We start from the raw sequence: 17,998 nt of genomic DNA, 5'->3' as shown, positions 1-17,998 counted from the left end.
ACTGGTCACGTGTTCTTGCGCAAGTAAACTGACGTACTGTAGAAAATCAGGGCTCCTTGCGCGAGAACTCTGACGCTCCCTCTCAGGAAGAAGCCCTCTTGCACAAGAGCTCTTCCGGAAGAGGCCAGTGGACAGGCAACGTGAATTTCTTGCGCAAGAAGCCCCTATGGTTAAAAAGGCCATCAGAGCTTTCTTGCGCAAGAGAGCATCTACACTGCCATGGATGCTCCTGCGCAAAAGCACCTCTCTTGCACAAATGCACATGCCAGTGTAGACGCTCTCTCCACAAAAGAGTTCTTGTGCAAGAATCAGAGGGGTAGCCGTGTTAGTCTGAATCTGCAAAAGCGACGAGGAGTCCTGTGGCACCTTATAGACTAACTGAAGTGTAGGAGCATAAGCTTTCGTGGGCAAAGACCCACTTCGTCAGATGCATGTGTGACGAAGTGGGTCTTTGCCCACGAAAGCTTATGCTCCTACACTTCAGTTAGTCTATAAGGTGCCACAGGACTCCTCGTCGCTTGTGCAAGAAGCTGCCAGTGTAGATGTAGCCTAAATGTCTTCTAAGAGGCCAGGAAGCAGTGGAAGTGTTGGTAATGCTGCTAGACAATGTTGACCTCTCATGATTCAGCAAATTCTCTAGTTCGGCACCCGTCAGGTCCTGAGGGTGCCAGACTAGTGAGGTTCAACCCGTGTTTTAGAAAAGCTCTCTTTTGAAGATAAAAATAAGCTTATCACTCGTATTGAGGACAATTAGCAGGTCCATAACCCCAGGGTACCATGTGTATTCTGGAAATAGGAAAAAATCTAGGCATGCTGAGAATAAAAACACTGCCGCCAAGTTTTTGCCATATCGGCTGCGCTGACCCAGATGATTAGCGAAGGGCTGCAAATGTTCTTTTGTGCTGGTTACTATCGTCTTTCCCCTGGCTCGCTTGTTTCGCTCAGCCACCTGTTACCTCTCATCATTTAGGCCTTGTGTATGCTGCTGGTGGTGTGGCGGGTGCGCTGCTGTATGCTGCAGCGAAATGCAAACTGCATCCCTGCTGCAGCGAGTCGTGACACGTGGCAATGAAAGGCTTTGGCGATGGGGAGGAAGAGGAAAAAGGCTTTGGCAGCAGCAGTTTGGCTGCTGCGCACCCTCTGCTCTTGTCTTTCCCTGCAGTGGGGAAAAGCTCCAGCACCGGAGAGGCAGCAAGACACTAGCTGTGGGATGCACAATTCAGGGACATAGAGAACTGAGGAGCGTGCGTATGTCCTAAGGATATCACGTATCTTTACCCTGCTAGTCTAAGCAACGCCTCCCCATCTACACTGTCATTTATACCCAGGCTAGTGGGTGAGCAGTATCTGTACTCAACCTGCCACTCAAAGCATAGAGTGCAAGGGCTGGATTTGTCTGGGTACGGAGGCACCTAAAGAAGTAGTGAGCCCCCTCTTGTGCTTTGCAAATGCCCCGAGGCACCCAACCAAGTGCACTCCCTGCCTTTGAAAATGTGGCCTGAAGCTCTATGGGGCAGGAGTGATCACTTACTGCAGGCATATGCAGCATCTTGCACAAAGGGTTCCCATTCTGTGCAGTGCAGTGGTAAAGAGATACTGCTTCCAAAGGCTGAGGAAGGGTTGAGGAAGGAGGAAAACTAGGCACCGGTGGGCACATTCCAGAGGCATCTCTTACAGACACCTGAACAGAAATATGCAGCTCTGGATTAACGTTCCTCTGGGATTCGCTGGTACAACTTTTTCACCTTAAAGGGAACTGAAGCCCTGCCTCACCGCCTTATTTTGAAAACAGGGGACGCTCCAAAGAGACCACTCACGTCTAGTTTGCAATCTGTGTAGATTCTTAGCACTACAGTAACAGCTCCTAGCTTCTAAAGGAAGCCAGTCATGGGCTTTTAAATAAGCTGTGGATGTTTCCTCTGGTCTCAAACTTGGCATGTAATGAAGTGGCAGTTCTCTAGCAGTTTTGGCCTCTCTCCCCATCACCAGGTGTTTAAGGTGTCCATAACTCCACCTATTTTTCTGCCTGAATCAATGCTGGCAGAGCAAGTCGAGGGAAAGATTCTGGAGGCAGGGATGTCTTATTCTACGTCCCGTACTGGTCTACTGCACTCAGCACTCAAAGGCTATGTCTACACTCGCAGCTTCTTGCACAAGTATGGCCATTCTTGCGCAAGAATCCACAGAGCGTCCACACTGCCCGCCCGCTCTTGCGCAAGATTTACAGTACGGCGTGGCAAGAGAGCTTCTTGCGCAAGAGCTATGCTCTTGTATAACAGGTGTAAGCCCTCTTGCACAGGAGCTCTTGCACAAGATGGCAGCGTGGAGGCTGGGCAGAAATTTCTTGTGCAAGAAAGCCCCATGGCTAAAATGGCCATCAGAGCTTTCTTGCGCAAGAGCGCGTCCACACTGCCATGAGCGCTCTTACGCAAAAGCACAGCTCACACATGGCAGTGTGGATGTTTTCTTGCGCAAGACCTCTTGCACAAGAACCCTTGCACAAGATGTTCTTGTGCAAGAAGCTGCCAGTGTAGACCTAGCCAAACAGGGTCAGCTCAACCATATAAGTGAACAAGGCGGTCACCTTGGGTGTCAGGCTTTAAGGGGTGCCAAAAACTGAGCCAATGGGAGTGGCAGGGGAAAAGTCTGCAGGCGAACGCTTCCCTGAACTGTTGTTCCCCCAGCTGGGCGGGAGAGGAGAGGGGGAACAGGAGGATGCAGAGCCTCTTCCTCTCCCCACCAGGAAGAGCTGGCCATACAGGCACTTTAGCCTTGGCTCCTCCATTGCTTTCCCCAAATTACTGAATGGGAGGGGTAGGATAAGTCATAGTTTGCCTTGGGTGCCAAAAACCCTTGGAGCCAACCCTGCACTCAAACCTCTAGTGGGGCTGAGTGGCTTTCGCCACATGCAAGTTGCAAGTACTTGGGATGTGTCCTGGAAGTTGTCTGTTCAGACACATGGTATGGGTCCCACTGTGAGCCTATAACTAATAAAATAGTTGAAATGTTTGTGCAGCTGTTTCGGGGGTGAGGGGGAGGTTAAGCCAATGGCTCCTTTGAAATACGACCTTTGATCAAACACTCACCTGTAGCTAAGTGTAAAAAACAGAGCAGCACTAATCTCAAGTCCTATTCTGGGTCTCCAGATTCTGCCCATGAGCCGAGGACCTGATCCAGGAGGTGTCCTGTGTCACACTGTACATTTCAACCCCCACAAATAAATAACGGTCTTTGAGCACAGAGGCCAGGATATTTTATGGATGTCATAATCTGATGCTATATTTCCACCCACCTTGAAGCTCTTATGCTGTCAAAGACGTGTAAAGGGCTTTACTGTTAATGCAGCTGAGATTGTTGGTCAGCCTACTTTCTAGATTATCCCACTCTCTAGATTGAGGGCATGTCACACTGCATCTTTATCTTTGAAACAGTCACAAATCCTTCGTGGGTCTCAGTATAGCCCCCTGGCGTGTCCAATCGATTTTAAAAATAAACTAAATAGAGAGAGAACATAGGTTTCTACATGTGAGATGAGAATCCTACAGGCATACAGCCCAAAGTTTAGAGGGAAACTATGGAAAAAGCAAGAATAAAACTTCATGCATTTCCTGTAGGCTTGTCTACACTACCACAGACCATTGACCAAAATTACACAACTTCAACTACATGAATAATGTAGCTGAAGTCAACATACTTAAGTCTGCTTACCGCAGTATCTTCACAGTGAAAATTCAACATCTGGTCTCCCACGACTCCACCTACTCTTCGCATTTTGATGGAGTACAAGAGTCGATGGGAGAGTGCTCGGTGGTCAATTTATCGTGTCTATGCTAGACGTTATAAATAAACCTACACTGGATCGATCACCACCCTCAATCCAGGAGGTAGTGAAGACATGCCCTCAATCTAGAGAGTGGGATAATCTAGAAAGTAGGCTGACCAACAATCTCAGTTGCATTAACAGTAAAGCCCTTTACACGTCTTTGACAGCATAAGAGCTTCAAGGTGGGTGGAAATATAGCATCAGATTATGACATCCATAAAATATCCTGGCCTCTGCGCTCAAAGACCATTATTTATTTGACCATTCTATCCTGGTGACTAAGGATTAATATGCTTCACAGAAATAATTTTTGGTCTGCAGCAGTGCAGTTTAACATACTCTTTCCCAGACATCTGCTGAGTATATCAATGCTTTTTCATCAACCATGAATGTAAACCAGCCACTGCAATGTTTGTTTCTGCTGCACCAGAGTCAGAGGGAGAAAATTCAGCAATTGCGATTGGGAATTTAAAATAAAATGAGCTTGTCAAAGCTGCCTAGAAGCTCTATATATCCAGTTCCATTCATATGAACAGGAACTGGGCATTCAAGTCACTTTAAGGCCGGCTGCTTTGAAAATAGTATAGATTCTATGAAGAGAAAAATGTTTTCACAGCTGTAATGAGGATGGTATAATGTACTCCCAAGGTATATAAAATATACATTGGTTAATGCATAGCCCCCCAACCTGTTTGAGACCTGCAAAAAGCTAGGTATTCGGTACTCTGAGGTGGGGAAAAAGAGGAATTATTTTGGGGAAGTTTTATGGCCTGAGTAATACAAGTCAGTGGCCATTGGAGATATATCTACTAGCAATTGAAGATTGCCTACAATGGTATGTAGCCTGTCTCATTATACCATTCCTGCCAAACACTTATCTTGAAACAAGTTAAGATTTTTGTCCCCACTGCTCCTCCCGGAAGGCTGTTCTAGAACTTCGCTCCTCTGACGGTTAGAAACCTTCATCTAATTTCAAGCCTAAACCTGTGGGTGGCCAAATTATACCCCTTTGTGCCTGCACTCACATTGGCATGTAACTTAAATAATTTCTCTCCCTTCCTGGTATTTATCCCGTGGGTGTATTTATAGACAGCAGTCCTCTCTCCCCTCAGACTTCTTTTGATTAGGCCAAACAAGCCAAGCTCTTTGAGTCTCCTCTGATAAAGTAAGTTTTCCCATTCCTCAGATCATCCTAGCAGCCCTTCTCCACACCTGTTCCAGTTTGAATTCACTGTGAAAATGAATATACAGAAAATATGAGGAGTTATAGGTATATACTCTAAAAATGATGTTCTGTACGTAAAAAGCAAGTCACTCAAAAGTATCTTGTGTTGGACAAACTTATCCAGCCAGGAACTAGAAGTCACTTATCTGTATGGTGGACAATTGTATATTATTCAATAGGAGTCTATTTGCACATTAAGTCAAATGCTAATGAGTTGGCAGAGACTTCAGAAGGAAATTAACAGGAAGCAGTAAACAGGTGGGGAGGGGAACAGATCCTATTTTTAGATGTGCATCAAAGATTACTTCTGGTATATTTGGGGGCTGCAGAAAGACAGCCTTGTGTTCCTTCAGCCTATGAGGACAAGCCACCTGCAGGCTTGATCTTATGAGAAGGGATCTCAGCAATACTCGAAGAAGTTGGGCAAAGGGACTTGGAGTAAGCAATCTTAAAGACATGGAGGAATGTCTTGTTAGTTAAGTTTCGGCTCAAGAAATCGTGTTATGATTTTGTTTTCTATGGAGCCATTTGTTTCTTGTACTCTCACTATGCCTCCAATATCTGGTCTTTGACAAACTTATTCTTGTTTTCACCGTATCCAGGTGTGTGATGTGTTAAGAAATGTGAGTTAAATCTTAGAAGCTGATGTGTCCCATCCCTTTGGGAACAGTGTATCTAAGAGTTCTTGCGTGTTCACTGGAATATGGGCTGAACCTCCAGAGGGATGCCTGGGGGTGATGTTTGCCTATTGCTAGCCTGCAAAGGGAGCAGCCGTGTTGTGTTGCCAGAGGCTGGTGGTTTCAGGAAGCTGATCCACAGCAGGCACAGACAAGAAGGGTAGGTGGGGCTCATGTGCCTCACAGCCCTGGGTACACCTCTTCCCTTGGAAGCATCTCACACAGCTGTGCCCATCTAAAATACAGGTGATTAGCTAGCCAATGGGGAAGACAGTCAGTACAGCAGTCCAGTTCTAAGGTAGAGACCTGTACCTATTCTCCATACATACTCCATAATAAAAGTAACTAAATAATAATTGGTATTCAAGAGTTGATATGTCCTGTTAAATCACTGCATGGGAACAGAATCCGGAAGACAAAGTAACAGTGCTCAAGCACGCAACATGTACAGAGATTATACCTGGGGTTCTCAATACAGCCTAAAGGAGTTAGCCTCCCAAATCCTCTATGCCAAAACCTCAGCCCAGATTCTATGAACATGGTCACCCTTCAAGAAACCAGTTGCAGCTCTCAGGCAAGTAGGGTAGCATCTTGGCTGATGTACGGCATTATCAAACCTGGGACTACAAGTTCCAAACTCAGGCAGGAGTTATTTTGGGGGTATTGGTGAGATCAGTGTCTGTGCACAGGTGAAACAGTCCACTTGTGCAGGAAGAGGGTGAGTGTGTGAATTGATTTGCATCACGCTGCTATTCAAGTATTCCAACTGATATCTGAGTTTATTGCATGACTGTAATGAATGTGACAAAATATACCATGCTGAGAAAAGGCCATCAACTCTTTATATTTATGATCAGAGTTCCAGAAAAGTTAATGCAGACATTACCAATTCTGCCAGTGTCCTTTGTGGGCAAGCTTTTGAAGATAGCAGCCGACGGTGATAAAAGATTTTGGAAATAAGCTCATAAAAGGCTCTGTTCTTATAAAATATTCAGAGAGTAAAAAAGGCATTTGTTTTCAGAGTGATATCAGATCACTTACCAGCCAAAACAAATGGAGATAATTTACAATGAATTTAACAGTAGGGAAGTAAATGAGATTAAATGGGTTTTTTTCCTCAGCTTTGTAAAATTTTTCTCAAGAGTTTCAACTGATTCAAGTAAGTTTGAAATAAATGTTTTAATGTTGCCAATAGGAAACCTCTCTCCTGGACATCTTGCATACATGAAAGTGAGGTAGTCTACCTCTGTATATCATCAGAAGGCATAATTTACTGGTCATTAAAGCAATGGTTTTCTCTTCCTAAGCCTCTGTTAGTTCAGTGGAGTTGATGTGGTTTGTCAAGATACCTTCTAAATAAGCAGCTACTGCAACTCTAGTTTTGCCTTCTGACAGCTCCTCAATACCACAAATATGCTCAATAGCTGTTTTCAGCATTCTCTCTCTTTCCCGGGAGTTTGTGTGTATTCCTGCTTCATCTTCAACACCTGATTTCATATATTGCAAGATATAGGATCTGATCACATCCCCATTTTCTGCTATTGTTTTCCTAATGAATGGCAGGTCTGTGCTATTTGCCAAGCTTAACAAATGAATCAGGGCCTGGCAGATCTGCGTTCTTAGGCTGGCACTGTATTTGAACTCGAGAAAGTCCTCAGTATCTTCACTCTTCTGCAGAGCTATAACCAATGCACTCCAGATCTGGGAGAACTGGTCGGTGGTTCCGTAGCGCTCCCTTTTGGTTGGGATGGAGAGCGCCATGGCAGATTTGATTCGAACTTTGAAATTCTTGCATGACTTCACCACTGATGTAAGAGCATTATAGGCTTGTGCGGTCCAAGGAGCTTCTCCTAAGAAGCACGCAAAGTTGCAGTCAATAAAACATACCAAGTCAATGTTACAAAAGCCACTGTCAGAAAAGTTTACATTACACCTCACCAAACTTGTCTTCATTTGAAAACTCAAGATTTTTCCCATAAACATAAAACCTATCAACAGTTTTTTGATGTATTGAAATAAAAAAAGAAAATCTAGCTTTTTCCTCTATGTCTGAAAAATATACTTAAGGGACACTACACTGAGACTCCTGTTGTGTTGCTTTTATAGAACATTCTTCCAGCTAATTAGAACAATACTTTTTGAAGTTCAATTATTGAGTAGATGCCACTTATTACAAGGCAGAGACCTTAATTTGTTTTGTTTTAGTTTCTCTGAAGGACAAAATTTATTAGGAGTCCAACATTTTTTCCATTATCCTTAGTCACTAAACCTCATATGTAGCACCCGCTATTGCCCAGATCTTTCAAACACACACTAACTTAAACTTTACTATTGTGAATACCCATATTTAAATTAAGGTAGTAAAGCTAAGCATATATGGAAGTGTTTTCAGGAACACGATCTATTTAAGTGCACACAGACATTCTGGGCCAGATTCTGCCTATGGGATGTGAGGGAAATTTCAAACACTTTGAGGTTATTTTTTAAAAAAAATATCAAACATGCATATGCTAGATCAGCCGTGGCCAACCCACAGCTCGCGAGCCACATTCGGCTCTTCTCCCCGCCCTCCCGAAAGTGTGGCTCATGAAGCTGCCCCCGTGGCTCGTGAAAAGCTGTCTCTGCACCCCTGAAAAAGGCCCCTGACTCCCTTTGCTCACCAGGGCAGGGGAGCCATCCGGCACGGCCATTCAAAATTGCGTCTTCAAGATGGCGGCAGCTGGCAGGAGCCTCATGTGGCCAAAAAACCTTTAACCGTGTTTCTTAAAGGGGCAGTCCTTTTTTTCTTTTTTTTCTCTTGACAACATCCCCTCCCCCACCAGCTCTTTGAACTATATGCACAACTATTTTGGCTCTTTGCCTGTAACGGGTTGGCCACCCCCGTGCTAGATCTATTCTTAGTTTAAAAAAAAAAAAAAAAAAACTCTTAAGATTCTCTTTTGCAAGCACATTGTGCATTCCCAGCCAAAGAGGTCTGTGAAAAAAAAAAATTAAAAGTAAGATTTTACTTACCAAGTGGCAAGGCAGGGTTTTTAAATACGTTTCCTAGTGCATAACATGCATTCCACCGTACTTTCATGGTGGCCTCACCCTGGACAGTAGAAATAAGGGCCTGAATGGATTCCTTAATGGCTTCACTAAATCTGGGTTTTACTATGTGATATGGTTGAAGGAAATGAAGCAAATTTCCTAGGGCCCGGACTGCATTGCTCTTTACCTGAAAAACAAAGCAAAAATTATATTTTCAATGTATACACATACATCTGTCAAGATCTCTTGGTGCATATACAAAAGTAAATGCATGCATATGGTACTGAAATAAATTAATTTTAGTTATTTAAAAAAAAAAAAAAAGCCAACTGTCCAAAAAACAACCCCTTAAACTGCCTCTTCAAAAAGTTCCTGGGAAAATAAGACAGGCTTTACAAAATGAGCAGAACTTTAACCAACTTAGGCTGTGTCCAACTGACAAGAAAAAGCTACACTTTGTACTTTACTCAGGGTATGTCTTCACTAGGGGGGAGGATTGATGCTGTGGTGATCGATCCACCGGGGTTTGATTTAGCAGGTTTGACCCACTAAATCAAACCTCTGATCATTTTCCCATCAACCTTGGAACTCCACCAGAACAGGATGAGTAAGGGGAATCAATAGGAGAGTTTCTTTTGTCATCCTGACATGGTGTGAACCCTGTGGAAAGTAGATCTAAGCTACGTCGATTTGAGTTATGCTACTAAAGTAACTCAAATTGCATACCTTAGACTGACTTGTCCCCACACTGTAAATAACTAGATGCCAGCAGTTTCTATCTTCAAATGAGACAGATTAATATAAAATAAAATAATGTAAATGGTGGATATGGATTATGGTAATAATGCCAGTGGAGTCTCAATAGGTTTTGCAGTAGCTTCTAGGATTTGTTTATATGTAAGTGCTACTGTCAACTTCCCCAGTTATGCCATTCTTAGAAATTACTCAAATGAAACACATTGTATTAAATAGTCAAAAGCAAGTAAAGAGTTGTTTTAACTTTTGGCTTTATGCTTAGATTTATTCCTTTCCCTGCCCCACTCCAGCGAACCTTGTCTTTGTCCTTGGTTGCTTCAGTTGCTGACCGTAACATTTTCAATAGCAGGAGATCTGAGAATTCCTCTTGGAAGCTCTGCCCCATCACTTCCCTAGCAAAATAAGGATCCAGGATCAGAGCAGGCAGAAACAGGAGAGACCACAACAGAGCAAAGATAAGATATAGTTCCCCTATATACGATAAATAACTAAGTTGATAATACTCTTGATTTTAACTAAAATGCTGTGATGGAGGATAAACACAATATAGTATATATCATCACTGCAGGAAAGCCTGCTGGTAGTGAAATAAGACTAATGAAATACAGACATCAATAACCTGCTATCTGAAAGACAGAAAACAGTGTAGGAATCAATGGTAAATTTTCAAGTGGTAAAAAGATAATTGCAAGCTGGTCCATCATTCAGCACGAAGATGAGTTGATTAAGAAATATATTTATGATCCTATTTATCATTTCAAGGAATATTCAATTAAATCAAAATGTAAAAAATACAAAAAGAATAAAAGGAAATCTCATTTTTATGCCATACAGAGGCTGTGGAACAAATTGCTCCAAGATATGAAACGAAGAGTTTAATGGTATTAAAAAATGGATTAGATCTGGATAATAAAGTCATCCACGAGTTACAGATGATAGGAATACAAACCCTCATGCTTTAAGGTACAAGACAACCTCTAATTAAGAGCATCTAGGAAGAAGAATCCAGTATAGGCACATTAATCTAGAATTGCCCTCAACCAGGTTCTTGCACCTTTCTCCAATATTTATGGTATGGAACAGTCAAATACAACTAGGGTAAGTCTAGACTGCAAGGCTATTTCGGGATACCAGAACTACCTGAAATAGCTACCCCACATCCAAGGAACGTGTCCGCTATTTTGAAATAATTTTTGAAATAACAGATGCACTATTTCGGTATTCCTGTAAACCTTGTTCCCTGAGGAATAAGGGATGTCCTGAAATAGTGCTTTATTTCGAAATTTGGCACCGTGTAGACGCACCAAATTTCGAAATAGCCTATTTCAAAATAAAATTAAAAAAAAAGATACACAATTTGCATATCTTATTTCGATTTTAGAGTGCAGTCTAGAGATACCCCTACACTGATCTATTTGGACCATTGGTCTAACCAGGTATGGCAATTCATATATTATTTGGAGACAAATAATAAAGCTCTCAAGCTATTTTTCAAGTTTTAGCCAAAATGTTGCTACCTACATGTTAACAATCAGCGTGTCTGTCAGGTTGCCTAAGGACCAGGCTGCTTTGGCACGGACGTTGGGAGACTTGTCATGGAGGGAATTCAGGACTGCATTTGCTGTGTCAGCAACAAACATCACATCCTAGAGAATTAGAAGTTTTGTCATTTTTTTATGCATAACATTTTTTTTTTAAATGGAGGATTTCCTTAGCTCTGTACATGTCATTGTATTTAGTCACAGTGAAATCTGCAAAGACCAGCTATATTAAAGCAAACTTCCATGCTAAATAAAAACTTGAGATACTTTTAATTTTTTTTATTTTATGTTCCCAGTACAGCTTTATTTGATCTCTAGTTAACAACCTACCTCTACAAGGTGTCCAAATTTGCTCCTCTCTTGAGTGATTGCTTCTACATGATTTCACTGCATATTTTAATTTCAATGGTACTTTGATTTAAGCATAATTACTTGGACTGCCAATCTCGTACTCATCAAATGCCATTGTTGAAAAAGTAATTGCTTCTCCAAACTCCCTGTTGAGATGTCTCTCTAATCTTCTCTTTTGTGGCATGTTATATTTCGTTTCCATTTCCTTGCCTGTGATTAAAGCTTTTCTTTCCAAATATTTTAACTAAAATTTCAACTTCAGCTACTATTCAAATTTGTCAAAATATTCACCCATCTAAGACTTTTCAACCATGTTGCAAAAATAATGGAACCGCCTATGGCAACCATGTGGGTTAATACGGCTCCATAATGTAGTTTAGTCCATCTGCACAGCTGCAAATTCACATACACTTCCCCCAGGTCCCCTGTAGGCTGTGCTGATGGGAGTCTGTATCAAACACAGCTTTACAGTACACAGGGACAGACTCGGGATGAGATGTGCTGTGCCTCTTAGAAACACAGCACAGAACTCACAGTCCTGTCAGGCGCTAGCATCACTTTTAACTAACTTTGCACCGTCCCCGTTCTGGGCTGCTCAAGACTTGTCTAAGTCACAACTAACTGTCCTCAGCTGCTCATGGGCCTCCACACCGCCTGAAAACTCTGTAGCACTATGTGCTGTGACCCTATTCCTGACATGCCCCTCTTGCTCCAGCCCCAAGCCCCCTACGCAAGGCCTTGTGTAGGAGTCGTCTGCCCTATAGCTGCCTTCTGCAGTTCCTGCTCTGAGGCAATCTCTCCCAGCCAGATGCAAGGCTTTTAAAGTTTCCTCATACCCCTTTCACCTGACAAAGGGGCTGGAGCGGGGGGCGAGGACTTTACACGGCACCTCCATGCCACATTTCACACAGAAATACTGGACAGGTTCAAATGCCTATAGTGCCCATAGAACAGAGTGCGCAGTGTTGGTAGAAGTTCCACAAAGAAACCTCATGTCAACAGCTTGCTGCTCACCAAACGCATTGTTAAAAGCTTGAGAAAGATCATAATGGCCCATCGCTAACCTGCCTAAGACACGAGAAGAGGATGTAGACTCCAAGGGCTCGTGCAGCGGCAGCTTTCACCAGTGGATTCTCACTGTGAGTCAGCCCCAAAAGTAGCGTGATGCACAGTATCTGCCGGTCATCCTGCAGTTAGCAACGGGAACAGAGACGCATTCTTTAAAAGAGAACAGCGGTGACAATATCGTGCTGCAAAGCCCACTCTTGGGGGGGGGGGGAAGAAAAGCTAAGAAATCATGTGTGTTTAAAAAAAATAAATACCAGGAGTCTACAGAAGCAATGAGAACTTCCTGCATTCCTGTACAGGAAATAAGCAGAAGAGCTGACTAGCATTTGGATGCCACACAGGAAACAGGAGTACTCCCAACTCTGAACATAAATTATATGGCTGGTAGACAGAGTACTGTTGATTTCACCAACCTGTATCTTTTGTTATACAATGACAACCGGCTAGGGCCTGTGTGCTAGGGGGAAAAGAAGCAACAGAAAGGACTGGGGCACACATAGGTTCACTGCCCACCTGGATAGAACAGGAACTATTGTAATTGTAGGAGACCCAACATGCCATGAGACAGTGTCACTCTTCAGTGCAAAAACATTAAAGAAGGATCACAGAGCACATTAAAATTCACACTGTAGAGTTTGTGAGGATACAAGTCTGCAGCCAAGTCAACTGTACTGCACCCCAGCAGTAGGGCAATGACTGACACCAAAGTCTGAAAGGGAAGTGGGATCAAAGTACAGAGGTATGAGGTACACTCTGTGCTTGGAGAAGCCGGACCAACTGAATTCCAGGGACACTGCTGCATTAGCAGTTCCTCTTTAAGTGAGACCTGGCAGAGTTCTCTGAATCATGAAGGGCACAGTGACATGAATGGAGCTGCACAATACAGTGGCTATTTGCTGCCAAGGCTTTAAAGTACAGAAGCATATTTCACGGGGTAAAATGAGAGCAATGCCATCAGATTCAGTTGCAATGGAGAAAGCAAACATTATAGGTTCAGCTACATTTTGCTAGCCAGCCAAGTGGGGGGGGGGGGGGCAGAGAAGTGTGTGAACAACATCAGTCTACTGCCTTCAGTTTAGCTGTCTGCATGCTTCGCTGAACTTTATCAGCAAAATAGCAATATCTTCCCCATCTCACCCACAGAATAAGATTCTAAAGGCCATTCTTCTCCATGCAACACAACTGAGCTATTCAACCATGTCATTAATATGCAAGGCCTTGAAACAGTCTAGTGCTTGCTTGTGTAGCCATCTCCTAAAATACCTTTACAATCAAACTTTTTGAATATTCCCAAGCAGGCCTTTTTCAATCTTAATTGTTCATGGTTTATACAGGGAACTTTAATGTGAAAAAATATGAAGACTGCATGACATTAAAAAAAAAGTAGTGACCATATGAATTTACCATAGTTTCAACAGTAATATAGTTAGCGGGATAAAACCAGAAGACATAATATTTAAAAAGACACAATCAAGAGAGGGCATTTGTTACCTGCAGAATGCTAAAAGCTTCTGGTAAAATAGAAGAAAGAGCATCACAGGCACTTGTCTGAAGCGTAGGATGTTGAGCATTCTGAAGGGCACCAGGTAAAGGGCCATTTAGCATCATAGTCCAAAAAGTTACAACCTGTGGTGGAGAAACTGTTTACCAACTGAAACTATTAAACCACTGATGCTGATGTCAGATGAGCTTGACAATATTGCCCACATCTCTGATCCTGAAATGGACTGTCTTTTCTAAGACCATCTTTGAAACACACCTAGTATCACAACAGTGGGTATAAACAAGCAGGAAATTTACTATTACGACAGTTGGAAATCTCAAAATAGTTATTATGCTCTATCCTGAAGTTGTACAAATAATGTTTTGACTCTCCCTGTTTGTTTCATTTCTGTTTTATTAACATTCCATAAAATATTTTTAAATAGCCTTCAGTACACAGAAAGAGTATTTAACAGACATGCATTATTGCCAGAAGCACAATTTCTCAACTTCAATGAGCGTGTCAAAGAAATAGCCCAAATGGATTTTTCTGTGATCACACACACTTGGTATAGCCTCTTCAAGTTTAAAATATCTAATTCAAGTAATCACACAAGAGATGCCCGTAACTCGTCGTCACTTCCTTAAATTAGCTTGATATTTACCAGGAGGTTTACTCAGCTTTGACAAAGATTGTCATAACTGTCTTAGCATAGAACACACGAATACCATCTTAAAAGAATGAGTATGAACCACAGCAGTTCCTGTCAGCTCATTTTAATAGGAGGAAACAGCTTATCACAATAAAATCCTACAATCTATGCTTGTTTGTAGATTTTTACAGTATCATAGTTTGCTGCTCAGTGTATACCATACCAGTATCTAAAGATACTTTGTACTTCCCCTCTACCTCAGTTTTACATTAGATTGTTATATCTACATTCAGGGCCAATAAGTTTTCAGATTTCAAGACATGAATCTTCATTAAGTGTAATCCCATCTCAAAAGCCCACATACTTACCAAGTTAACAGGTACTCTCTGACTGACAGAAATGGTTGAATCTGGTTTATGCTGTTGTATTATGCCTGTGCCCAGCTCCTCCAGAAGCTGCCAAGAAAAAGAAAATGAACTGGCTCCTTATCAAAGCAAACTCCATTATTATTTGACTATAGAAATATTTAGCACAAACCTCCGTCATTTACACAATGAATGAAATCTGTAATTTAATGTTATTTTACGTTACACTCTATGACTGCTAGCTCAAAGTTAGTGGAAAAGTTCTTCTTAAATAAAGTCTCCAAGGAGGGCAACATAGTAAACTTCTCTGCCGAGATAGAAATGTCTTATGGTTCCCGAACAAATGGAAACTTCCATATCTCCCACATCAGCTGTCGTGGGAGTAATAAATAAGGGTCCATTTCTGGATTGCTTCCACAGCTAGAGCTCCCACTGAATTCAATGGAATTATGAGTGTGAAAAGAATGATTTACTGGACAGAGTAGGGTTTTGCACAATAAGCTGCTGTATGGAGAAAGGAAAGGTCTTGTCTGTGTGTACTGTATGAAGTAAACGCACAGAAGCACATTCAGAGTTCTCCCTCTATACCAGCGTTTCCCAAACTATGAGCCGCGGCCCAGTACCGGTCTGTGGGAAAAAAATACCAGGCCTCAGCATGGCTGCCGGGGTGTTCCAGGCTCCCAGAGTGCCCGTGCGGCACCAGATCCCCCAAATCCTGGGCTGGGCGGAGGATGCAGCCAGATGTTCTGGGCTCCTGGCAGAGGCGTAGAGAGGGGGACCAATGGGAGCTCCCCAGGTGCCACACTAGGGGAGCTCCAGGCTGGGCTGCGGGGGAGGTGTGGGGTGCTGGGCTCACCTGGGCTGCAGGAAGAGAGAGGTACCGGGAACCCAGCACTGGGACTCAAGGGGAGGGACAGGGAATCAGTGCTGGGCTCAGCATGTCTGTGCGGTTTGGGGGGAGGTGCAGGGAAACGGAGCTCAGCTGGGCTGCGAGAGTGAAGAGCTGCGGGGTGCTGGGCTGAGCTGCGGCAGGGGGGAGGTGCGGAGCTCAGAGATCAGTTTGGCTGCAGGAGGAGGGAGGTGCCAGGAGGCCGGGGATAGACTCAAGGGGAGGGAGAGGCAGGAAATCAGAGCTGGGCTCAGCAGTTCTGCGGGGCTTGGGGGGAGGTTCAGGGAAACGGGACTCAGCTGTGCTGTGGGGGAGGCACGCAAGGAACCAGTGCAGGGCTCAACTGGGCTGAGGTGGATGGGGGAAAGGCATAGGGAACAGAAGGCCAGCTCAGCTGAGCTGTGAGGGGCTGCAAGAAACTGATGCTGCACTCCCTTGGTTTATGGGGGATGGATTTGGGGGAGGTGCAGGGAACTAGAGGGGGTGGACAGCTCAGCTGGGTTGCAAAGAAGCCTAGTGGGGAGGGGAGGGAACCAGGAGCCCTGAAATGACCTCTCCTGGTCCAAAAAATCCCTCTTCTGGGACCAGTAAGGTCCAGAAGGTGCCAGACCAGAGAGGTCCAACTTCTTACCTAAGTCCCCTCCTTGCACCCTCCCTTCTAGCCAGATACCCTACCCCCAATCTGCTCCTGCTCCCGCCTCCTGGAATGCCCATGCTGCGCCGGGTCCCCCAAGCCCTGGCCCAGGCTGGGCGGAGGATGCAGCCGGGTGAAACAGTGAAAATGTATTCATTTTTAATTCTTTTTTTTATATGCGTTTATATTTTTGGACTGCAAAAAACAGCTCTGAAAAAAAAGGGTTCCAACTAAAGTAAAAAGTTTGGGAAACGCTGGTCTAGCCAGCTTTCTATACATTTTACAGTCCATTTATCCAATCTATATTTCCTTAACTTGCTGGCAAAAATATTGTGGGTGACCGTATCAAAAGCTTTGCTAATGCTAGCACTGGGGGCTCTGGGAGGACCAGAAACAATTTATTTGCATATTCACCATTTGCTTAATGAATATGCAAATCTGCAAATGAATGTTACCAGTCCTCCAAAAGCTCACAAATGGATTTACTGGTCCCAATGTCAAAAAGTTTGGGAACCCCTGCTATATACAATTCTCTTGGATTATAAAGATATTTTCACATCAAGCTTAACTACAAATACTTTAAAGCATGCGTACAGAGTAGCATTCAGTAAAAAGCTATCTGCATTTCTCCATGCTCTTACTTTGGCACCATGGAGCTGGATGGATGGATCTGTTTCTTCCATGCATTTGCAAGCCACCTCTCCAAGCTCTAATAAATAGCTCTGAGCCACAGGGAAATAACCCTTCACAAGAAGTGCCAAGACCTGCAGATAATGAATAGGAAAAAATAAATACTGAATTCTAATTTACCAACATGAAAAAGAAAAAACAATATTTTAGTCAATACAGTAACCATACACTAAACTAACATGAGAGCTAGAAAGTACAACATAAACTAGTGAACACAAAAGATATTTGAACCCTGTGGAATCTAGGATCTTGTTTCATAGAACAAGACAAAAGTACTATCAAACAAGAACTTGCAATAAATTAATTATTCACATTTAAAGTAGCTCTCCTGAAGCTCACTACTACCTAAGCAAAAGAGAATCTGTGAAACTGACAAGCCCTGGCTCTCCTATAGTTTGGCTGTCCTGGTTAATGAAGCCAGCTATGACAAGCATCCATTTCTCTGGCAAGGAAATGAGGCAGCTTAATTTCCTTAGGATGGAAGTGACAAAATTATACTTTTCTGCACTGTTACATCAAGAAAAACAAAGGTGGGTTCGTGAGTCTCAATCTTACATGGTGCTTCATTCAGGCCAAAGTCATCTTTTGCTATCATTTCACCGATAGATCTTTCTAGTCAAGATTTAACTTATATTCAACACCGGAAATAGAGGTTTACATAGAGAACACTCCCAATTCTTACTACATACATTCATGCCCCATCATTAGACAAGATAACTAAATGACGAGGGCAGCAGAACCAGCTGATACTGGTAAAATTTGATATTTATTCTTAGTTTCATACATTTAGTTAACTCTTCTAGCACTTGTTCAT

General features: G+C 43.1%; 1 protein-coding gene across 1 annotated transcript in view; it reads right to left on the bottom strand.

Moving 5' to 3' along the window:
- Positions 1 to 6,477: 6,477 nt before the first annotated feature.
- Positions 6,478 to 17,998, bottom strand: part of HEATR6 (HEAT repeat containing 6) — a 29,308-nt gene continuing 17,787 nt past the window's right edge. The window contains exons 13-20 of the mRNA XM_075904787.2: positions 17,136 to 17,258; positions 14,975 to 15,061; positions 13,963 to 14,097; positions 12,468 to 12,590; positions 11,033 to 11,157; positions 9,807 to 9,903; positions 8,738 to 8,942; positions 6,478 to 7,575 (exon numbers count right to left, since the gene is read on the bottom strand). Of these exons, the coding sequence (XP_075760902.2) occupies positions 7,028 to 7,575; positions 8,738 to 8,942; positions 9,807 to 9,903; positions 11,033 to 11,157; positions 12,468 to 12,590; positions 13,963 to 14,097; positions 14,975 to 15,061; positions 17,136 to 17,258 (1,443 nt within the window). The 3' untranslated portion in view covers positions 6,478 to 7,027. The remainder of the gene's footprint in view (positions 7,576 to 8,737; positions 8,943 to 9,806; positions 9,904 to 11,032; positions 11,158 to 12,467; positions 12,591 to 13,962; positions 14,098 to 14,974; positions 15,062 to 17,135; positions 17,259 to 17,998) is intronic.

This window comes from Pelodiscus sinensis, chromosome 21, assembly GCF_052426305.1.
Source record: "Pelodiscus sinensis isolate ZL-2025 chromosome 21, ASM5242630v1, whole genome shotgun sequence".
In the NCBI taxonomy this organism is placed as follows: Eukaryota; Metazoa; Chordata; order Testudines; family Trionychidae; genus Pelodiscus; species Pelodiscus sinensis.
The sequence above is the reverse complement of the archived record's forward strand: the minus strand, read 5'-3'. Positions and strand labels throughout refer to the sequence as shown.